The 24840-nt window shown below is 39.0% G+C and overlaps 1 protein-coding gene across 3 annotated transcripts in view; it reads left to right on the top strand.

The window, feature by feature from the left end:
• Window positions 1-24840, top strand: part of Ralgapa1 (Ral GTPase activating protein catalytic subunit alpha 1) — a 230518-nt gene that overhangs the window by 160277 nt on the left and 45401 nt on the right. For all 3 annotated transcript variants that reach the window (XM_055608685.1, XM_055608684.1, XM_055608686.1), the window contains 2 exons: window positions 4135-4258; window positions 17901-18056. In XM_055608685.1, coding sequence (XP_055464660.1) covers window positions 4135-4258; window positions 17901-18056 — 280 coding nt within the window. The remainder of the gene's footprint in view (window positions 1-4134; window positions 4259-17900; window positions 18057-24840) is intronic.

Below are 24840 nucleotides of genomic sequence, written 5' to 3'. Positions count from 1 at the left end.
TTGGTTTGGTTTGGTTTGGTTTGGTTTGGTTTGGTTTGGTTTGGTTTTGGTTTTGGTTTTGGTTTTGGTTTTGGTCTTGGTTTTGTTTTTTTGAGTCAAGGTTTCTCTGTGTAGCCATGGCTGTCCTGAAACTCACTTTGTAGACCAGGCTGGCCTTGAACTCACAGAGATCCACCTGCCTCTGCCTCCCTGAGTGCTAGGATTACAGGTGTGCTCCACCACGCCCAGCTGATAAATTAATTTTTAAGAAAAATTTAGAACTATATTCAGATGTTTGATATATTTGAAACACATTTTTTATGTGCACTTCACAATCTTCTTTTTAATTGGAGAAAACTAACTGAATTATGTAAAATATCAGATTTCTGTGCCATACTTAATCATAACTCATTGACTGTTCTGGTGCTTATGATGGATTGGAAAGCTAATTTAAAACAAGCCACCTGCTGACATCACTGTTGTACAAGAATTCAAAGAGCTGTTAAGGACATTTGCTACATGAACTTTTTAAAAGCCCTATATTGGGTCATTTTCTTCAGTGTCAGAAAAGTTACCCTTTTATGCATATATTATTGTGCTTTATCTCTTCTGCCTATTTATGATTCTGTTCATCTTGTGCTTCTTTATATTCACACATGTGCTTGGCACACTCAGGAAGAGGGGACTTCACTTAAGGAACTGCCCTCCTGAGACTGGGCTGTGGGCATATCTGTGGGGCATTGCCTTGCTTGCTAATTGATGCAGGAGAGCCCAGCCCACTGTGGATTGTACCATCCTTAGGCAGGGGGGTCGGGTTGTAGCTTGCCTGGGAGCACACCAGTAGGCATTGTTTCTCCATGGCCTCTGCTTCAGTAACTGCCTGAGTTTTTGCCTTTGCTTCACTGTATGGTGAACAAACCCTTTCCTCCCCAAGCAAGTTGCTTTTTGATCAGTCTTTTCTTTGGTCAGAGTATATTGTTCTGGTCAGAGTCTTTTGGTCAGAGTTTGTTTGGAATAAACAAACATTCATATTAAAGATTTAATAGGTTATATCTGTGTCTGTGTGTGCAGGTGCACATGTATTTGCAAGTGCATGTGGAGATAAGAGACAAATTTGAATATCATTTCTCAGGTGTCATCTACCCCATTTCTTGTACGGGATTTCTCACTGGCCTTAAGCTTGTTCGACTTGGCTGTTTGGACAGTGAACCCCAAGGATCCGCATGTTTTTCCCTCCCAGGCACTGGTATAAATACACACCACCACGCCTGCTTTTTTTTTTTTTTTAAGTAGGTTTGAGTTTCATGAGGTCCCATTTATTGATTGTTGCTCTTAGAGCCTGTGCTGTTGGTGTTCTGTTCAGGAAGTTGTCTCCTGTGCCAATGAGTTCAAGGCTCTTCCCCACTTTTTCTTCTAAGAGGTTTAGTGTGTCTTGTTTAATGTTGAGGTCTTTGATCCACTTGGACTTTAGTTTTGTGCAGGGTGATAAATATGGATCTATTTGCATTTTTCTACATGTAGACATCCAGTTAGAGTAGCACCATTTGTTGAAGATGCTGTCTTTTTTCCATTGAATGGTTTTGGCATCTTTGTCAAAAGTCAGGTGTCCGTAAGTGTGTGGATTTATGTCAGGGTCTTCTATTCGATTCCATTGATCTACCAGTCTGTTTCTATGCCAGTACCATGCAGTTTTTAGTATTGTTGCTCTATAGTACAGCTTGAGATCAGGGATAGAGATACCTCCTGAAGATCGTTTACTGTAGAGAATTGGTTTAGCAATTCTGGGTTTCTTGTTGTTCCATATGAAGTTGAGAATTTTTCTTTCCAGGTCTGTAAAGAATCGTCTTGGCAATTTGATGGTAATTGCATTAAATCTGTAGATTGCTTTTGGTAAGATGGCCATTTTTACTATGTTAATCCTGCCAAGCCATGAGCATGGGAGATCTTTCCATCCCTGTGCCTACATAGCAAATACTTTACCAAATAAGCTCTCTCTTCTGTTCCTATGTTCATTAGTTTCTGTTCTGATATTTTTTATTGCTTTTCATAAGCATTGTTTTCTTTTTTTCTCATAGCAGAATCTTCTGATCCATAGTCAGACACTTCATCCATCACATCACTGGCTCACCACTATTTCTTAGACCTAGAACTGAATGTTGTTTTTATTTTTTGGGTTTTGTTTGTTTTGTTTTGTGCTGTTTTATTAACAATGAAATGATCCCAGGTTGTATGTTCCAGCTAAATGTATAGTGTCTAATCCACCCTTCAAGTCCCAACTTAATCATCAGTTTCTGGAAAGCTTTGCCATAAACTGCTGCCGACCTCCTTAATTTATCTAATTAACTCAGTTATTATGTTTAAAAATAAAATTGGTAAAAAGCAGAAAGTGTTTCCATATTTCATCAGTTCTCAACCGTTTCTCTTGTAATTGACATCTTGTCTTAGTGTGCAGCTTTAAAATTTACAAAACAATACTGATATGCAGTTATTATCTAATATGTTAGCTAATAATAATATGTTTACTAAATAAGATCAGCACAATCTGATTTTTAGAGCTGCTTTTGTTTAGTGTGTTGAGGAGTGCCAGTCTGGTTTGTGTAGCAGCTGCCACCTTTCTGAACTCACCAGCCATGTGTGCAGGCTCCACCTTCTCTGTCATGGCGTGCCTGTACCACCTGCCTTTTAAATTCATCATAGCAGAACTGGAGTTGGAGCTTGTGATTTTGATTTGCTACATATTAATGGGTATTTTTAAGTGATTAAATGGCCATTTGTATATCTTTGGGTGGAAAGTATTCATATTCGTACTGGATTAAATAATGCCTTCTAAAATTTTCATGTCTACTGAGAACCTCAGAGTGTAATTTGAAAATCAGGGTGCAGATATAATTAAGATAAGGTCATCTGGGATTAAATGTGCTCCCAAATCTGACTGTTGTTCTTATAAGAAAGATACATGTATATATAAAGAAAGCAAGTGACTAGGCAGCTCATAACAGTGATTCTATCTTTACCAAAATTTTGTAGATTTTCTTGAATCTTCATTCATTTTCTGTTTCTATGTGCCTTTAGGACACATTTTTTAAATTTTAGATTTTTTTTAAATCATTTCACCAGTTAAATTGGGTTTTATTTTCAATAGAGGCCACTCAGATCCATACTTTGTAATTCTGGAAGTCCCACTTCCCAAATACAAGTTATTTATGACTGCTTAGACTAGATTAGGTTAACATTATATTGGTTACATTGAAAGTTTCCTTGTGTCTTTACCATCTGAAATGAAATGATACCAGTTACAGAAACTTGCTAAAACTTCTTTATTGCTGGCGTGGAAAACCCATGGTCATGATTTATGTTTTCAAAAATGCAGAAAAATCTGGCTATTAGACTTAAATACTATCTGGCTTATTAGTTTTAAATACTATAGTTTCTATCTGTTTATTGTTAGCTATGATCAATTCATTCATTCATTTTTATATAATTTGGTAACAAAAAACGTTATGTCTGGTCCAATTTTGGAGTCAGGATGTATGAGTCCTTCTTACTTGTTTTTCTGGTCATAAAGTTTGCTAACATTCACGAAACATAGATGGTCTAGTTAGCTTGGGTTGCCAGACTTCTTATAAGTTTGCTATTAAACACACTTTCTAAATTCAGAAAGAACTAAAACTTAATTGTCCAAGAATTTGGCAGCTAACCCATGCAGTTTTGTGTATATTTCTCTGTTGTTGAATGCCATTTTGGGGAATACACTTCTTACTGATGGCTACTTATTCTAAAGCAGTTGTTTTGTTTTGTTTTGTTTTTTTAACCCTGAGATTCAGTCACACTGCACAATGATCAGCTTCTTATATGATTCATGCATTCATGTTTATCTATCCTTGCCTATACTGTTTTCATTTCCCAAACTCTTACCTTTACCATATTCATTGTTACTTCAAGTGTTCTTTATTTCTCCAATCAGAATATTGCCTTTCTTTTGGTCCAGTGTCAGTTTTGTCACTTTTATGACATTTTTGTTTATATTGCAATTATTTGTCTTCTTCTGTAAACTACGGCATCTAAGTATTTTTCATAGTCTTACTGCTATGTACTTTGTACATAGAATTTAATTAGCAAACAAATAAATGAATGGCATAATCTTTTGTTTTGTAGCCGAGAGACACACAAGATTGCAGTATTTTATGTTGCTGAAGGACAAGAAGATAAATACTCCATTCTCACCAATATAGGAGGAAGCCAAGCATATGAAGATTTTGTAGCTGGCCTTGGTTGGGAGGTACTGTTTTTAGGTTCTACCAGCAATCATTTTACATTTAGCTCTCAATCACTCTGCAGATATCATAGACCAAGGATGTTTTAGTTCCTCATATAAAATAATGAAACACTTGTATAAAACGAATGTGTATTCTCTTGTATAATTTAAAGCATGTCTAAGGTACTTATACCTAGCAGTTTAAAAAGTGTATTTTTTTATTGCTGTGCTATACTGTTTGAGAAATAGTTACAAGAGGGACTGGGAAGATGGACTAGTTGGTTGCATGCTTACCTAATGAGCATACGGACTGAGTTTGGCTCCCTAGCACCCATGTAAAAGCCAGGCACAGTGGCAGGAATTTTTAACCGCAGTGGTGGGAGAGTAGAGACAAACAGATCCTGAGAGCTCACTGACTGGCCTACTAGCCAAATCCACAAACTCCAGATTCAACAAATTTTGATGAATGTATATTTAATGCAACACAGTCAAAATAATATCCTTGGTAGCCATTTAAACTTACAGTGAAACTTTTTCTTACAGTTGATAGTTGTTGCACAGGATTTGTACTGATGTTATCTGGTAAAGTTGTTGAAGACCACTGCACTAGACTGTGAGCTTGTGGAGGGCTGGCACTTCTTACTGACCTATGCATCTAATGCCAGTGCTTTCCACAGTGTCTAACATATAAGCTTTTCCCACTCGGCATGTAATATATAGGTTACCAGCCAGTTTATCATGTGTGAATTAGGTAAGCATCAGAGATGACAAAAGCTTCAATTAAGATGGTATATGTAAAAATGCCTTGTAAATATTTTTAAAACACAACAAATGGATTTTATAAATTGAAGAACCATAGAATCGTTACTAAAAATGAGGGGTACATGAGAAGAAGAGCAAATTGAAAGGACTCATATACCTCCTGATTTCAGATATTACTACTAAACAGTACTAATCAAGATAGTGTGGTATTCACACAAGGATAGAACTACAGAACAATGAAATACAAGAGAGTACAGAAATAAGCCCTCAAGTTATAGTCAACTGGATTTTAGCCTACAATATGTAGTGGAGAAGGAAAAATAATCTTTTCAATAAGTGTTGCTGACATAACCAGAAGAGGAGGAGGAAGAAGTAGTAGGCTTTGTCGTTGTCGTCAGGAGCGTGGAGAAATGTGGCCATTTAAGACAGTTTGATTCCCAGCACCCATGCTGGAAGCCTCACAACTGCCTGTAACTCAAGTTCTATGGTATCCAGCAACCCACAAGTACTTGCAGTCATGTGCACACACACACACACACACTGACAACACATGCATACACACATAATTAAAATAAAGTCATTTATGAATGAAGTCAGACCATAGTATATAAAAGAATTAACTCAAAAGAGATCAAAGACCTAAAATTATAAAGCACGTAGAAGATAATATAGTGTAAATATTTATGACCTTGTATTTGGCAGAGATTTCTTAGTAGTGACACTAAAAGCCTGAGCAAGAACAAAAATAGTACTCATGGAAATTAAACATGTTGTGCTCCAAAGGGCAATGTCAGTAAAGTGAGGAACGCCACAGACTGGGGAAAACACTTGCACATCATGTATTTGAGAAAAGATTTATACATAGAATATTAGAAAAAATTCTACAAATTAAAAAGAATGTGATCCAGTTTAAAAAAAAAATCCCAAAGTCCATACTAATGGACATGCCAACATGGATGGAAGAAAATTTCCCTCAACGAAGAAAAGAAAAACCAGTTATTTTTGCTTTTGTTTTTGTTTTTGTTTTGTTTTGTTTTGTTTTTTCTTGAATAGGACCACAGTGCTTAATGGTCATTCCAAAACGCATGCAAACGGGCAACACTAACTGGAGTTGGTATAACAAAAACAAAGACGCAATCATGGATTTGAAAAGACATTGTTGAGGGGACGCAAGGAGTTGGGAGGGAGGTGAAAACAGTGCAAATACCACTATATAAAGTAATGCAATTGTAGTTATGTATGAAATCCTCCAATTTAAAAAAAAATGGCCATAGGAACATAATAAATATTGCTCTAAAGATAGGTAAATGCTCAATAAATACATGAAAAGACTCTTGTCATCATTAGCCATCAGAGAAATAAAGAAGAAAACTACAATGAGTATCTCCTCATATCCAGCAGGGTAGTTAAAATAAAAAACGTCCAATAGTAACTTTAGCTAGGATTTAGGGCAGTCTGAACTCTCATATTCTGCTAGAAGAGGCATAACATGCTGTAATGTAGTTGACTGGGTAGTTAAACATAGAGGTATCATATGTCCAGGGTGTCCTATGGCATATGTCCAATATGGGTTACTATTGCTGTGATGAAACACCACGACAAAAGCAACTTGGGGAGGAAAAGGTCTATTTAGCTTATACTTCCGCATCCCTGTTTATCACTGAAGAAATTCAGGACAGAACTCAAAACAGGGCAGGAACCTGGAGGTAGAAGCTGATGTAGAGGCCACTGGGCAGAGAGGCTGCTTACTGGCTTGCTTATCATGGCTTGCTCAGCATGCTTTCCTGTAGAACTGAAGACTACCAAGCCCAAGGATGGCACCACCCAAACCTGGCTGGGCCCTCGCCCATCAATCACTAATTAAGAAAATGCCCTGCAGCCAGATCTTATGGTGGGATTTTCTCAATCAAGGTTCCCTTCTTTCAGCTTTAGCTTGTGTTGGGTTGACCTAAAGCTAGATACTATATAACAAAATAGTTCTACTCTGTGTATGCCCAGAGAAAACAAAAGCTTAAGCTTTTATAAAAACTTAATACATCTGTGTTCATTGGCGCATAATAACAAAATAGAAAAACAACCTGTATGTGTGTCCGTAAGTGAATAAATCAATAAATAAATGTATATCCATCCAAGCAAAAATAGCCATAAAAAGTGCCATGGTACTTAATTTTGTTTGTTAACCTGATGGGATTTAGAATCACCGTGGAAACAAATCTCTGGACATGGGACCTTTTAAGTTAGATTAATTGAGGTGGAAAACGCCACTCTTAAGTTTGGGTGTTATCATTCCATGGGTTGGGGTCCCAGACTGAGTAAGAGCAGAAGGCAAGCCGAGCACAGCATTCATTGCTGTCTGCTTCTTGGTTGGGCATGCACTGTTCATCAGCTGAAGAAGCCAGTAAGCTAAAACTGCATAGGCAAACAAAAACCAAAGACCCAGAAAGGGAGCCCCTAAAAAAGCTGTATATATATGTCAAAGGTCAGATAGGAAACCTAGCCTTCCATCTATATTCACAAGGCAGTAATGAGAAGCTCAGCACATTGAGGGAGTATCAGATAGTGTCTGAGAAGGCCGAGAGAGCCAATACTTTCATCTCTTTCTAGAACAATTTCTTAGCGTCTGTGCATCAGATAGGTCCAAGCAATCATCCACTGCTACAACCCTGATATTCATATCTATTGTATATTGTATCATGACCTAAAGTCTTTGCAGATCTTCATACAGATCAAGTGATAGTTTTTAAATGTCGTTAAAGTGCAGTTAAATTTTGTGACTTCTTTTTTTTACAATTTTTTAGCCCAGGCTGTAATGGGTACTGACTAGGAAGCTGCAGAGGGTGATGAGAGGCCTGTATCATAGGTTTTTCAGGTTAGGGTCTATGGTTCCTAAGAAACCAAGGCACTCCCTTAGACATAGAAGGGTTCAGGCTATTTTGTGTTTCCCTGTATGTTCCCTTAGACGTAAAGGAACCATGGAAGCTTGACAGGACAGTTGGTCTTAGACATTAAACTTGTGCATCCTGCATAGCTTGCAAACATCATTGTATCCTGGCAATTGCCACTATATTCTGTTTCTGGTAAAGATATTAAAAAACAAAAACAAAAACTCACACACCTACAATCACTTCATTTTTGACAAGGAAGCCAAAGCCATACTATGGAGAAAAGAAAGCATCTTTAACAAATGGTGCTGGTCTAACTGGATATCTGCATGTAGAAGAATGCAGATAGATCCATATTTATCACCCTGCACAAAACTTAAGTCCAAGTAAGTAAAAAAAAAAAAATGAGATAGGTTAAATCTAATAGAAGAGGAATTGGGGAATAGCCTTGAACTCATTGGCACAGGAAACAAGTTCTTAAACAGAACGCCAAGAGCTCAGGCACTAAGTTAATCAGCAATTAACAAATGTGACCTCATAAAACTGAAAAGCTTCTGTAAGGCAGAAAACATTGTCAACAGAACAAAATGGCAGCCTACAGACTGGGAAAAGATCTTCACCAACTCCACATCTAACAGAGGGCAGACATCCAAAATATATAAAGAACTCAAGAAACTAGACACCAACGAACCAAATAACCCAATTAAAAAATGGGATACAGAGGCTGGAGAGAAGACACTCTGCTATGTTTGTAGACAGGTGCCTACCATAGCTGTCTTCTAAGAGGCTCCATCCAGCAAAGGATTGAAATAGATACTGAGACTCACAGCCAAAGTTTGGGTGGAGCTCAGGGAGCCTTGTGGAAGAGTTGAGGGAAGGATGGATAGGACCCAGAGGGGACAGGAGCTTCATAAGAAGATCAACAGAGCCAACTAACCTGGGCTCAGGGGGACCTGTGGAGACTGAAGTACCAGCCAAGGACCATGCATGGACTGTATCTAGGCCCTCTACACATATATACCGGAAGGACAACTTGGTCTTCTTATGGGTCCCCTAAGAAAGGGAGCAGGGGCTGTTTCTGACAGACTCTGTAGCATGCTTTTCAATCACTTCCCCCTTGTGGGGCTGCCTAAGCAGACCACCTTGGATGGGCATGTGCTCAGTCCTGATGGAACTTAAACTGCTGGGGTGGGTTAGTGGGGGCCCATTTTCCTGAAAGAAGGGAAGAGGGGGAAAGGGAGGAAGGGTGGGACTAGGACGAGAGGAGGTTGGGGACTATGATTGAGATGTAAAGTGAACAACTAAATAAATAGTTAAAAGTTTTTTAAAAAATGGGGTACAGTGCTAAATCAAGAATTCTCAACAGCAGAATCTTTGATGGCTAAGAAACACTTAAAGAAATGTTCAGTGATCTTAGTCATCAAGGAAATGCACATCAAAACAATTCTGATATTCCACCTCACACCCATCAAATGGCTAAGATCAAAAACTCAAATGACGGCACAGGCTGGTGAGGTTGTGGAGAAAGAGGAACCCTCCTCCATTGCTGGGAGTGCAAACTTATATAGCCACTTTGGAAATCAATCTGACAGGTCCTCAGAAAATTGGAAAGACCTAGCAGCACTGCTGGCATATACCCAAAAGATGCTCCACCATACCACAAGGACATTTGTTCAGCTATGTTCATAGCAGCTTGTTGTTGTAAATTAAGTGGTGTTGAACTAAATAATGTTTATCATTAGCCCTATAATTTTTATGTTTAACCCACTATCAGAATTAATAAGACACAGACACATGTTCAATATTATAATTGCCTATTTACCTTGGCCTGGGCAGGTAGATATTGCTACCTACACTGTCTCAGTGACCTCACCATCCACCTCCCAGCCCCCATCCAGTGCCACCCTCCTTAACCATCCTCATCTGGGTTACCTTCCATCCATAATCTTATGAATATATTGCTTATATTTGACGTTTGGTTTTTTTTTTTTTTTTTTTAATTCATGCCATCCTTGGAGTCCTTCTTCCCGGCCCATGTGGTTCCTTTTCCACGCTAACCCATCATGGCATTTACCATTCCTCCTCTCTTCCCATCTGTCTGTTTTCTGTGATTCTCCTGTTCCCAAAGCCTGGGAACCTTACCCACGCCAACCTCATTCCACCCTGCCCAGGTTTTAGGCCTTTTATTCAAATAATCAGGAATAATGTCTTAAGCAGGTTTACACATGGATAGGTGTATCCAGGCAGTAACCAGATCTTGAGGGCCAGTAATTAGCATCAAAACACAAGCATCAGATCAACCCTCAACAATTCCCCTTTTCTGTCTAAGTAAAAAGGCAATTTTTGTACAGTAAGAATAATTATGAAACACCAATAGTTATAAAAACCAATAATCAACAGAATATATATATACACACACAACAGTGTGTGTGTGTGTGTGTGTGTGTGTGTAGTTTAGTCTAAATGTATTTGCAATCTTGAAGAAAATATCCTATCTATGAGGGTTTAAGGTTTTGTACCTAAGTTATTTATTATAGTTTGAATCTATCAATCTAAAAACATCTAGATAACCTAAAATATCTTTTTTAATTCCTAAGCAACTGAGCTAATTGTAAAACTATGACTATCTGGTCTTCAACCCCATCAGAGACTTGAGAAGAAATAAAATTAATTACCTGAGTAAGTAAGGAACTTCATGCTAGCAGCTTAAAAAAAAAAAGTTACAGAGATAGTTTGCTACTTGAACAGCCACCCAAAACTCTATATTGTTGGAGCATCATCTTCAGCCTTTTGGCCCAGTATATTTGACAGACATATATGTGAAGCAGGAACTATTTAGGATTTGCTTACCCTGTTTTGGCAGAGTTTGGCAGTCAACTTGGCCTGCATTTAAGCTTGCTCATTTTAGGCAGAATTCTGTTTGTCAAAAAGTGAGGGCATTTTCTTTGCCCATGTGGCTGGTTTGCCATCTTTCAAGCCATCTCCATATGGAGGTCCTTCGATGCTCATCATTTTTTTTTTTTTGAGGTAGGCTAGGTGCTACCAGGAGATGACATATCTCATTATCAAAGAATCCTTAAGGTAATAAAAAACATTTTTAAATCCATGTTTTGTAGGTCTCTGAGGTTTTGGAAGACTTATTTTTATATTATCTATCCATCTATAGAATCATATCTATCTGTTAAATCTGTTAAATATATATGTTTGATAACTGACATGACTATGCGTTAATTAACAATTAACTTGCATTACCTAATTTCCTAAACAGTTTGTAATAGCAGTTTTAAAATTATTGGAAGTAAACCTTAAACTTGCATCAATATACCAAAATTTATACCAGTGTATCAAAATTACTTATTTTTTACATCATTATATAAAATTCTGTGCCAAATGAGTTAAAAATAACCTTGTTTGAGAATAGCAAATAAAGCCTTAAGTTAAGGAGTAGATTCAGTAATCTACCTTTTGTTTTATCATTCTCTTCTTAATAGTCCCCTTTCTTTCCTTTTTTCCTTCTCTAAGAAAGAAAGGTAGATAAAATAGAGAAATCCTGAGTCTAACCTCATTTTCTCTCTGAATAAGACCATTACTAACTTATAATCAACTCCCAATGACAATAAACATTCATAGCTCCAGAAAACAAAAACCTTTCCAACACCCTTAAGAAAAACGAGACATCATTATTGTAGGTTTCTTCTAGCTGATTTAGGGACAAAGAAATCCTATTTGGGGGCCCAAAAGAAGTTGGGAAAATTTGTTAAATAAGCTAGCATTAACATTTGTGGTCCAATATCTAAATGTTGAAAAATTCGAGGCATCTGTAGAAGTCCTGTTTGGAACAGCCTGAAATGCTGGACCAATTGAGGTCAGTAGCTTTCTTTGAAGTTGTTTTTGGAGCAGGCTTTGACGAACAGTATCTGAGGTGGTTGAAGCAGGAACAAGCAGAATGCTGGAGCATGCAGGTTGCTGGAACAGATGTGTCAGTGTCCCAGCATGTTGGAAGGATGAATTCTGTTAGGTTTGATCCAGCATCACGGGTGTCCAGTTCTCTTGTTATGAAAATACATAATTTCTCACAAGCATTATACAGCCCTCAAATTATAAATGTATGAGGTGTTCAGGATACCCAGATCAATTAAGGATGGTTCTCTCCTCTTTGTATGAGCAGAAGAAAGACATCTGTAAATCTTTATTAATGTCTTACAAAAGGATGGCATGTGTATGTCAAGGGTATTTTGTAGCCAACAAGAATAATTGGCTATGCATAGACATCCGTGTCTCAGTCAATTTCAGAGCTACTCCTATGTAGTGAGATTGACCGACAATATAAGTTACCATTACTATTGAACATACAGTCATTATCATGTTAATCAAAACAAGGTTGTGTAGACCTAAATATCCTCCTCTGCTCTCCTGGGCACCTCTTGTTTTAGGCCAAGCCACTGCCTGTCTCCTGCAAGAGGGCCTTTCATTTAAAGAGACAAGCCAGTTACCCTGAGCAATAGAAAAGGCATTATCTTGTGAGACAGTATTTGACTTGAGAGTTTTTAGGTTTTACATTTGGGTTCTCTTCGCTGGGCGCTTATTACCAACCCCCACACTATAATAAGGTATGATTTTAAGGGTGTGGATACATAAAATTAGTTGGATACCATTTGTTGTTATAAATTAAATGGTGTTGGACTAAATAATGTTTATCATTAGCCCTATAATTGTAATGGCGGTATTATTTACCCCTCTATCAATAATTAATGAGACACAGACACCTATTAAATTTTATAATTGCCTATTTACTTTGCGCTGGACAGATATTTCTGCCTATGCTATCTCAATAACCTCACCATCCACCTCCCAACCCCCATCCAGTGCTTTCCTCCCTAACCATCCTCATGTAGGTTACCTTCCATCCATGATCTTATGAATACTTCCCTATATTTGGTGGGTTTTTTTTTTTTTTCTTCATCCAGACCATCCTTGGAGTCCTTTTTTCTGGCCCATGTGGTTTCTTTCTTCTCCACACTAACTCATCATGGCATCCTCTTTTCTCCTCTCTTCCTGTCTGTTCCCCATGATTCTCCTGTTCCCACAGCCCAGGAACCTTAGCCACACCTACCCCATTCTAACCTGCCTGGGTTTTAGGCCTTTTAATCAACCAATAAGGTATAATGTCTTAGGCAGGTTACCCAACAAAAATAGATATATCCAGGCAATAACCAGATCTTGAGGACCAATAATTAACATCAAAATACAAACATCAGACCAACCCCCAACAGCAATTTTATTTGTAATAGCCAGGAACTGGAAACAACCTATATGTTCCTCAGCTGAAGAATGGAAAAGGAAAATGTGCAACATTTATACAATGGAATGCTACTTACCTATTAAAAAAAAACAAGGCATCATGCAATTTTCAGGCAAATGGAAGGAACTAGAAAATATCATCCTGAGTGAGGTAACCTAGGCTCAGAAAGACACACATGTACTCACTTACAAGCAGATATTAGCCATAAAGTACAGGAAAACCATGCTACAGTCCACAGGCCCAAAGAAGCTAAGAAACAAAGAGGACTCAAGGTAGGATGCTTGAATCTCACTGAGAAGGGGAAATAAAATAGACATTAGGGGTGGGTGAAGGGAAGGAACTGGGTAGGAGAAGTGATGGGGAAAGGTGAGGATGAGAAGTAGGAAGAGCAAAAAGGAGAGGGCCAGGTGAGAGAACAGAAATCAGGGGTGGGGCCCATCTGTGGGACATGCCAGAGACTTAGGATAGGGGAGGCCCCAGGAAACCTCTGGGGGCCACCCTACCTGAGACTCCTAGCAGTGGGGGATATGGAGCCTGAAGTGGCCACCTATAGCCAGGCAGGACTTTCAGTGGAGGGATAAGGACACCAACCCACCCGTAAAACCTTTGACCCAAAATTTGTCCTGCCTACAAGGTGTGTAGAGACAAAGATGGAGCAAAGACTAAGGGAATGGCCAACCAAAGACTCGCCCTATTGAGACCCGTCCCTGGAAGAGAACCACTCCCTGACACTACTGATGTTACTCTGCTCTGCTTGTAGACAGGAGCCTAGTTTAACAGTCCTCTGAGAGGCTTCGGCCAGCAGCTGGTGGAAACAGATGCAGAGACCACTGCCAAATATAGCCAGAGCTCAGGGAGTTCCATGGGAGAGTTAGGAAGAATGATTGAGGGAGCTGGAGGGGTCAAGTACTTCACAAGAAGATCTACAGAGTCAACTAACTTGGGCCCATGGGCACTCACAGAGATGGAGCCACCAACCAAAGAGCATGGTCCTAGGCCCTCTACACATATGTAACAGATGCATGGCTTGCTCTTCTTGTGGATCTCCAGCAACTGGAGTGGGGCCCCTCTCTGACTCTGATGCCTCCCTTTCCATCCCTTTCCCCTAACTAGGCTTCCTTGTCTGGCCTCAGTGAGAAAGGATGCATCTAGTCCTGCAGCAGCTTAATGTGCCAGGGTGGGTTGGTATGCATAGGGCCCTCCCCCTTCTCTGAGGAGGAGAGGGGAGACTGGGAGGAGAGGGAGTGCTATGATCAGGTTGCAAAATGAATGAATAAGTACATTTTTTAAAATTAAAAAAAAAATGTTACAGCCTTGGTCTTTGCTGTGATCCCTCTAACTCCAGCCTTGTTAAATTCTTCAACCAGCCATATCAGGTAACCTTGGCCTGGTAAGTGCGTGCAGGTGCTTACCGGAAACCAGTTTTGTGAATAAATATGAGATATCTGATTGATTGTTCTGAGTTGACATTGTTTCCCCCAAATCATTTCAGATTTGGTTTTTACTCTGACCTTAGTGTCCCAAAGCCTTTCCAGTTCACTGTTAATACCTAGTTATCTAACATAAGGTTCACAGTAGACAGCAGTTGATCTCTTTCTTAATTAGCTCCTACTAATTAGAGCCCTTTAAATCCTGTTAAAACAACAACAAACAAAAACCACTGTGGTGAACAAATCACCCTAATAAAGTTACCTCAGATTGTTTGTGGAATTGGTTCCAGAACCCCCTTCAGATAACAGAATTCACAGTACTCAGATCCTTTTTGTAAAATGACAGTGTAATGCACATTTTTCTGAATAATATATTAATTACTTATAATACCCAATAACATGTAAATATTATGTAAGTAGTTGTTGTATCAGGCCTGTGGGTGGTAGCACATGCCTGTGATCCCAGCCAGCACTTGAAAGGTGGAGACAGGAGATGAGAAATTCAAGGTCAGCCTGGGCTATGTAAGACCCTGTTTCAAACAAAATAAAATAGTTGTTATAATGTATTAGTTACAAAATATTAATAACAAATAAAAGTGTGTACCTGGTTGGTACAAGCTTTTTTTTTCTGAATATTTTCAATTGAGAGTTGATTGAAACTGTAGATGTGGATTCCACAGATATAGAGAGCCAGCTATGATGCCGATTTAATATTGGCTGATAGCATAGAAAAGACACTCCTTTTCCCCTTTCATTGAAAATAGTTTTTTTTTCTTTCACATAATATATCCTGCTTATGGTTTCACCTCCCAGTTCCTCCTCATGTCTCCTCCCACCCAGATCTACCCCCTTTCTTTCTCTCTTTAAAAACAGATGTCTAGGGGATAATAACAAAATGTAACACAATAAAACAAATATCAGAATAAGACAAAACAAACAAGCAAACAGGAGGGAAAGAGCCTAAAAGACAGCACAAGAAACAGAAAACCCACTCATTCACACACACAGGAATCCCACAAAAACACTGAACTGTAAGCCATAATGTGTTTATGAGTGTCTGTGTGAGTGTGCGTATGCGAGTGCGTGAGCCCAGAGGACCTGTAGAGTAAAATGGGAGAGGGAAAATGCATACATATATACACACACACACATATATATGCATATAAAACACTTTAAGGGAAAAATGGAGAAGTCCTGATATGACATTATGAGGCAAAGACTCTCCAAAGATGTTTTTGAGTTTGTCGTCCATCTACTGCTGGCCATACAGTCTCCCCTTAAGAGTACTTTGTTTCTGTATCCATTCCTCAGTTGAGGGCCATTTTGGTTGTTTCCAGCTTCTGGCTATTACAAATAAAGCTGCTACAAACATGGTTGAGCAAATGTCCTTATTATGTACTTGAGCCTCTTTTGGATATATGCCTAGGAGTGGTATAGCTGGATCTTGAAGAGCACTATTCCTAATTGTCTGAGAAAGTGCCAGATTGCTTTCCAGAGTGGTTGTACAAGTTTACATTCCCACCAGCAGTGGAGGAGGGTTCCCCTTTCTCCACATCCTCTCCAGCATGTGCTGTCACTTGAGTATTTGATCTTAGCCATTCTGATGAGTGTAAGGTGAAATCTCAGGGTTGTTTTGATTTGCATTTCCCTGATGGCTCATGAGGTTGAGCATTTCTTTAAGTGTTTCTCTGCCATTCGATATTCCTCTATCGAGAATTCTCTGTTTAGCTCTGTTCCCCATTTTTTAACTTTTATTAATTACACTTTATTCACTTTGTATCCCCCCATAAACCCTTCTCTCTTCCGCTCCTAATCCTACCTTCCCTCCCCCTTCTTCACGAGAAAGTATGGTACATCTACACAATGGAATACTACTCAGCAATAAAAAACAAAGAAATTATGGAATTTGCAGGCAAATGGTGGGAACTGGAAAAGATCATCCTGAGTGAGCTATCCCAGCAGCAGAAAGACACACATGGTATATACTCACTCATATAGACATACAATATAGGGTAAACCTACTAAAATCTGTACATCTAAAGAAACTAATCAAGAGGGAGGACTCTGGCTGAAATGTTCAGTCCCCATCCAGAGAGGCAAAGAGGATGGACATCAGAAGGAGAAAAGAGGGAACAAGTCAGGAGCCTGCCACAGAGGGCCTCTGAAAGGCTCTGCCCTGCAGGGTATCGAAACAGATGCTGAGACTTATGGCCAACTGTTGGGCAGAGTGCATGGAATCTTATGAAAGAAATGGGAAATAGTAAGATCTGGAGAGGACAGAAGCCCCACAAGGAGAGTAACAGGACCAAAACATCTGAGCACAGGGGTCTTCCCTGAGACTGATACTCCAACCAAGTACCATGCATGGAGATAACCCAGAACCCCTGCATAGGTGTAGCCCATGAAAGTTCAGTCTCCTAGTGGGTTCCCTAGTAATGGGAACAGGGACTGTCCCTGACATGATCTGATTGGCCTGTTCTCTGATCACCTCCCCCTGAGCAGGGAGCAGTCTTATCAGGCCACAGAGGAAGACAATGCAGCTACTCCTGATGAGACCTAACAGACTAGGATCAGAAGGAAGGAAAAGAAGACCTCTCCTATCAGTGGACTTGGGGAGGAGCATGGGTGGAGAAGGAAAAGGAAGGAAGGGTTTGGGAGGGGAGGAGGGAGGGAACTACACGGGGATACAAAGTAAATAAAGTGTAATTAATAAAAAAAAAAAATTTTTTTTTAAAGAGTAGTTTGTTTCCCAGTGATACTTTCTTGGAGGAAACTAAATTTTAATTTGCAAGTGATTATCAATTGGAGATTGATTGTAAGTTAGGGATGGGGATATGTATCCACTTCTCCTTTCAGCTCTAGGGCATCATCTCATGCAGGCGCTGTGCATGCTGCCTCAGTCTCTGTGAGTTGATATGTGGGTCAGTGTTATTGATCTAGAAAACCATGTTTTCTCGGTGTCCTCTATCCCCTCTGACTCTTTCACTCTTCCTGCCTCCTCTTCTGTGGGACTCACTGAGCTTTGAGGGATTTGATGTAGACAGTCTACTTAAGTGTCCAATGTCTCTCACTCTCCACACATTGTCTGGCTGTGGCTCTCTGTATCTACTCCCATATGCTACAGGTGGAAGCTTCTCTGATGATGGCTTAGCAAGGCCACTGTCATAGAGTAGAATGAAAAAAAAAACTTATTCCTAATGTGTTTGTAAAGTAAATTTTTTCTTGAGCAATGTTTCTGAGTTGTCTGTGTTCCTGTTGATTATGCTGATGTAGTTCTTCATTGCTTCCAGATAAACCTCACAAATCATTGTGGCTTCATGGGGGGACTACAGAAGAACAAAAGCACTGGACTGACCACTCCATATTTTGCTACCTCTACAGTGGAAGTAATATTTCATGTATCAACAAGAATGCCTTCTGATTCTGATGATTCTCTGACCAAAAAAGTAAGTGCTGAGGGGGAAAAAAGTATTTTCAGTTAAATCTTATTAGTTAAGAAAATTAATACATAAAATACTAACATCCAATTGATCAAGCCCTATTGAGGGAGTTGAAGGGCTTGTTTCTTTGACCAATGCCATCTTCAAAACCAGGATTGCTGTATATTAAGTTGTCTTTCCTTTAATAAGGAAAACAATGATGTGATTATAGGTTACAGTCTTTTCTGTTATTTTTGGTTACGCTTTATTTTTAAATGTGTGTTTGTGTGAGTATGTGCCCATGTGTGCGTGTACTGAAGAGCCCAGAAGAGGGTATCAGACCTCTCTGGAACTGGAGTTAGAGCCCCTTGTGAACTGCCCATTGTTGGTGCTGAGAACCGAACTCAGGCCCTCTGGAACACCAGTGAGTGCTCTTAAACACAAAGCTATCTCTTTAGCTTATTTTGATGTTTAATGAATTTTATTTTGTATGTTTGAGGTTTACAGCATTATGTTTAGAAAAGACATATAGTGATAAATTATTTCTGAGATGAGACAAATTAATATATTCCTCATCCATTACATAGTTATGTAATATGGCAGTGATAATGGCAGCTAAAATGTCTTTAAACACAAAAATCTCGCTATTGAACCAATCCTCTTGTTCACTAGAGTCCTAGGTTTGCTAACCTATCTACCTACTACTTTACATCCTTAGGCCTTTTTCTTCCTGTTTTCCTCCCTGACTTCAGCAACTTAATTACTATATGTGTCTCTTTTTTTTTCTGTTTGTTTTTTTTTTTTGTTTGTTTGCTTGCTTGCCTGCTTGCTTGTAGATCGTTTTGCTGTGCAGTCCAAACAGTCCCTGAAATCATGATCCTCTTGTCCAGTCTTTTGAGTGGTAGGTTACAGGTATATACCAAAACAAACCTGGCTTTTATTATATTTTTCTGTATTTGATTTTTTTTAATTCTGCATATAAATGAACCCATATGTTTTCTCTGTTTGGCATACTTCACTTAGCATAATCTCCTTCAGGTTCTTTCATGTTATAGCAAATGTCAGAATCTTCTTTTTTTTAAGCTAATCAATATTTCATCACACACAGTGCATTTTCTTTATCCATTAATCATGAATGGATGCTGTCCTGGTTTCATTTCTGTTGTGATGAAAATCAGGGGGGAAAGGGCCTGTTTTAGTTCACAATTCCAAGTTACAGTCCGTCATTGTGGGGAAGTCAAGGCAGGAACTTCAAATAGCTAATCACAGGAGCTAATCACAGAGAGCAATGAATGTGTACATGCTCACCCATTTGCTTGTTTCTGCTTGGCTTAATATCTCCAGAGTTACATATTTCAGGAACCCCTGTCTAGGGAGTGATGACACATACCAAATCAACAAAAAAATCAAAACCAAACCAAAAACAGTCACAGTGGGCTGAACATTCCATCACTTTATTTAATTAAGACAATTCCCCACAGACATGCCCACAGGTTGTTCATTGAGACTTTCCTGGTAATTCTTGGTTGTGTCAAGTTGATGGTTAAAGCTAGCCATCACAGATCTACAAATGTTTCATTTTCCTACTTATGACTACAAATGTTTTCATTTTCCTAGTTATGACTATTCTTCAAGAAATCTGGAAATGCAGATAGCTTCATAAGGTCATAGCCTAGTTCACTTTGTCGACTTGACACAGCCTGTAGTCACCTGAGAAGAAAGGCTCCATTGAGGAATTGTCTAGATGAGATTAGCCTATAACATGTCTTTAGAAGAGATAGCCTCTCATTATTGACTGATATAGGAGGGCTCCGCCCACTCTGGGAGGCACTGTCCCTAGGCAGGTGGGTGTGGCTGAATATGAAAACTCACTTAAAGTGAGCTCTCAAGTGAGCCAGCAGGGTTCCTGCTGTATATTCTCTTTGCTGTTAGTAGTTCATACTTGATTATGCCCTTTTTTCCTTCAGTGATAGATTGTAAGCTGTAGACTAAAATAAATCCTTTTCTTCTCTAAGTTGCTTTAGGTCAGAGTGTTTTATCACAGCAACAGAAAAGAAAATAGAACAAGTGGTGATTTAATCTCTTTACAGTATATACTGTGAATAGAGATGAATGGTAGTTCGTATGCAGTTCTTTTTTTCTTTTATCAATCTCTACACTGTTTTTCATACTAGCTCTATCCACACATTGTACCAATGATGGACGAGCATTCCCATTTCTCTGCACTCTCAGCAACACTTACCTCTTTTTTATACTAGCCATCCAGCACATCTTGTAGTGGTTTCAATCTCACACTCTCCGAATAACTTCCCTGATTCCGACTACTTAGCTTTCCGCACACCTCTTTGGTATAACTTCTCTTAAGAGAAATATATGTTCTGGTCCTTTGCCCATTTTTTACTGTGTGTTGGTTTTTCTGCTTATTGAGTTGAAAGTGTTCTTTATAATTCTGTTATTAACCCTTTATCAGATGTATGGTTTGCAAACTGTTTGGCTTTTTACTTCCAGGTTGGTAGGTTGGGTTTTTTACCTTTTTGCTTTGTTAATTTTGGTTTTGTAGTATAGGTATTTGTTTGATATGACAGACAAACAAAAACTATTGCTAAAGCCAGTGTCAAGTAGATATCCCTGTATGTCTTTTTAGAACTTATGTTTAGGTCTTCTATTCATTTTTGAATTGGTTTTTGTGAATAGTGTAAAATACAAGTTTCATTTGATTAGTTTGCATGTGGAAAGCTAGGTTTCTCATTTTGCTTATTGAAGAGATTATCTTTTCTCACATATATTATCGGGATCCATACTGAGCCATTTATACTTATTTACACATTTTCTATTCTATTACCTTGGTGTTCATATCTATTTTTATGACACTACTATCCTGTAACTATATGGTGGGGTGTATGTGTATCTGTGTATATGCCTTAATTTTTATCCATGAATTCTGACTCAGAACTCTCTTGTTACTTCCTGAATTATTATATTGTCAGTAAGACAAGAAGCATCAGAAACAGACTTCAGAAGGGAAAAAATTTTTTTCTCTGACTTTTACCTTGTTTTTACCCAAGGCAGGCCATAGATACTAATCAGCCATAAGTCAATTCTCTTGACTACAGGTAAATCATAGAACCCCCATTTCAGAAAAGCTCTCGACCCATACCCATGGGAAAGGACCTTTTCACACAAAAACCAAGAGAAGTCAGTAGACTGGCTCTGCTGAGTTTCCCCCATTCCACCCTTAACATTAGTCATATTCTTAGTCCAGTGACATTCTGTGCTTTAGTCATGGCTGTGCCAGGAAGTGTCCATATGAACCCAGAAGACAATGTTCAGAGTTTCAGGAATGCCAAACACACAAGGGTTCCTGGAGAATGACATTGCCAGAACCAGCATGGAAGGGATGTGGGGCACATCCCTTCGTTTCTTACCCTGCACATTTGTCAGCTTGACTGGATTTAACTAAGGTTGAGAACCACTGTAGTACAGTATCTCTTTTTTTCTATGGTTTTTATATCCTGTAATAAACCGCTGAATATATCTCTCTGTATTTTGTGGTCAGGTAAGCACATTTGTTGACTGCAAAGAATAAGACTTTAAGACCCCAAATTTATAGTTAGTGTCAGAAACATAACTAACACAACAGGCTTGTGATTGGCTTAGAGTAAATAGCAGTGTTGAAATGTGTTACTTCACACTAGCTCCAGATAGAATTGACTGGAGGACACCCAGCTGATATCTGTTGCTTGAGCATTGTTTGTGCGGCTACCACTCACTCCTGCTGTCAGAAGGATGTTTTGACTGAGAGTATAGGAAAACCTGAAATTCAAGATCAGGGTTTCAGAAGTACTTGTAGTTCTGCAATATAGTTTCAAGTCAAAGAGTGTGAAACCTCAACAGTTTTTCATTCTCAGCAGTGCTTTGGCTATTAAGATTATTGATAGTTCTGTATGAATTACAGGATTAACTTTTCTATTTCTAAATAAAGGACTGGAATATTGGTAAGGATTAGTAAAATCGATACTGTTTTTGAATAATACTGACATTTTGACAGTACCGGTTCTTTGGCTCCATAAACACAAGATGTCTTTCCATTTGTATATCCCTTGGTTTCTTCTTAGGGCTGGTGGCCCTTGACATACACTTTCTCCACTCTGCAGATAACCTTACTCCTCAGTTTGTTTTCCCTCACTCATATCTTCCCCCCTCTCTCCTTGTCCCCGCTCCGCCAACTTCCTTTCTGCTTCTGTAATTTGCCGCCTCTAGAAGTATACTAAGTAGAGTCAGACACTATTTGTCTTTGGTGCTGTCCTGTTAGCCAGATTTTAATGGCTTCACGCATGTTGTAGCACATATTAGAATTTCACTCTCTCATGTGGCCAGATATCTAATTGTATGTTTGTACTACATTTGTTTATGTATGAATCTGTTACTAGACATTTGAGTTGCTTCCACCTCTTGCTATTTGAATACTGCAGTGAACATTGGCATATTGTTTATATGCTGTTTTTTAATTCTTTTGATTGTATACCTTGGAATAACATTCGTGGGTTCTGTGCATACTATAATATGAACTATCTGAAGATGTTCAATATCAGCTGCACTAATATACATCCATGTCAGATATGCACATTGGTCCCAACCTTTCCACACCATCAACACTTGTTAGAAAAAACTGTAGACATCCTAATAGGTGCACAGTAGTTATTTTGTTTGTTTCCTTTGAGTCAGAATTTATCTATCTATCTCAGGCTTTTCTTGAATTCCCTGTGCATCAACACACTCATAGTCTTTTTGTCTCTCCTCACCACCTCCTCCCAAAGTGGCTACTCCCTTCAGTTTTAATTCACATATCTGTAACAGCTGGTGATAGTGAGCATCTTCTCATGTGTATACTGACTACTTGTTTATCTACTTTGGAGAAATGTCTTCCCAAGTCCTTTACATATTTTTTTATATTTTTCTTATGTCACTATAGGAGTTCTTTATACATTGTAGATATTAGTCCCTTATCCAGTATACAATTGATCAATATTTATGGACTCAAATTTTAATTTTTCTTTTTTGCCTCTGCTCTTAATATCAATCCAAGAACCCATTGCCAAATCCACTATATAGAGATGTTTATTTTTTTTTCTGAGAGCTTTAGAGCTTTAGCTCTTAGCATTTACGTTTTCTATTCACACTGAGCTACTTGTAGCGTATGGAGTAAGATTCAGAGTTGCATGTAAATGCCCAGTCTTTTCATCGACCTTTGTAGAGAAGCTGCTCTATTCTAGTTCACTCGTATAAATGTCTGTCCTTACACCAGTTCCACACTGTTTTAATGGCTATTGCATTCTAAGTTTGGACTTAGGAACTATGACTCCTCCAGCCTTTTTTTTTTTTCAAGATTGTTTTGGCTTTAAACATTAATTTTTTTATTTTTTTTTATTAATTGCAGTTTATTCACTTTGTATCCCAGCTAAAGCCCCCTCTCTTGTCCCTTCCCAATCCCCCCATCTCCTCCCATGTCCCTCCTCAAGTCCACTGATAGGGGAGGTCTTCTTTTCCTTCCTTCTGATCCTAGCCTATCAGGTCTCATCAGGACTGGCTGCATTGTCTTCCTCTGTGGCCTGACAAGGCTGCTTCCACTCAGGGGGAGGTGATCAAAGAGCCAGCCACTGAGTTCATGTCAGAGACAGCCCCTGTTCCCCTTACTAGGTAACATACTTGAACACTGAGCTGCCATGGGCTACATCTGTGCAGGGGTTCTAGGTTATCTCCATGCATGGGCCTTGGTTGTAGTATCAGTCACAGAAAAGACCCCTGGGCCCAGATTTCTTGGTTCTTTGGCTCTCCTTGTGGAGCTCCAGTCCCCTCCAGGTCTTTCTATCTCCCCTTTCTTTCATAAGATTCCCTGCACTCTGCCCAAAGTTTGGCTATGAGTCTCAGCATCTGCCTTGATACCCTGCTGGGTAGAGTCTTTCAGAGGCCCTCTGTGATAGACTCCTGTCCTCTTCCCTGTTTTCTCCCTCTTCTGATGTCCATCCTGTTTGCCTTTCTGAGTGAGGATTGATCATCTTACCCAGGGTCATCCTCCTTGCTTAGCTTCTTTAGGTGTACAGATTTTGGTATGTTTATTCTATATTATAGGTCTAATACCCACTTATAAGTGGTAAGTATGCCTTTCTGCTTCTGAGATACCTCACTCAAGATGATCTTTTCTAGTTCCCACCATTTGCCTGCAAATTCCATTACTTCCTTGTTTTTAATTGCTGAGTAGCATTCCATTGTGTAAATGTACCACAATTTCTGTATCCATCCCTCCGTTGAGGGACATCTGGGTTGTTTCCAAATTCTGGCTATTGTAAATAAAGCTGCTATGAACATGGTTGAACAAATGTCCTTGTTGAATATTTTGAATATATGCCTAGCAGTGGTATAGCTGGATCTTGAGGTAGCCCTATTCCTAATTGTCTGAGAAAGCGCCAGATTGATTTCCAAAGTGATTGTACAAGTTTACATTCCCACTAGCAATGCAGGAAGGTTCCCTTTTCTCCACATCCTCTCCAGCATGTGTGGTCACTTGAGTTTTTGATCTTAGCCATTTTGACGAGTGTAAGGTGAAATCGCAGAGCCGTTTTGATTTGTATTTCTCTGATGACTAAGGACGTTGAACATTTCTTTTTTTTTTTTTTTTTTAAATCTTTTATTTATTTTTTATTAATTACACTTTATTCATTTTGTATCCCCCCATAAGCCCCTCCCTCCTCCCCTGCCAATCCCACCCTCCCTCCCCTTTCTGCATGCATGCCACTCCCCAAGTCCACTGATA

The sequence above is a fragment of the Psammomys obesus genome, unplaced genomic scaffold (genome assembly GCF_907164565.1).
Source record: "Psammomys obesus unplaced genomic scaffold, mPsaObe1.curated_primary_1811, whole genome shotgun sequence".
Lineage (NCBI taxonomy): Eukaryota > Metazoa > Chordata > Mammalia > Rodentia > Muridae > Psammomys > Psammomys obesus.
Note: the sequence above shows the minus strand (reverse complement) of the source record. Positions and strands in the feature narration are given on the sequence as shown.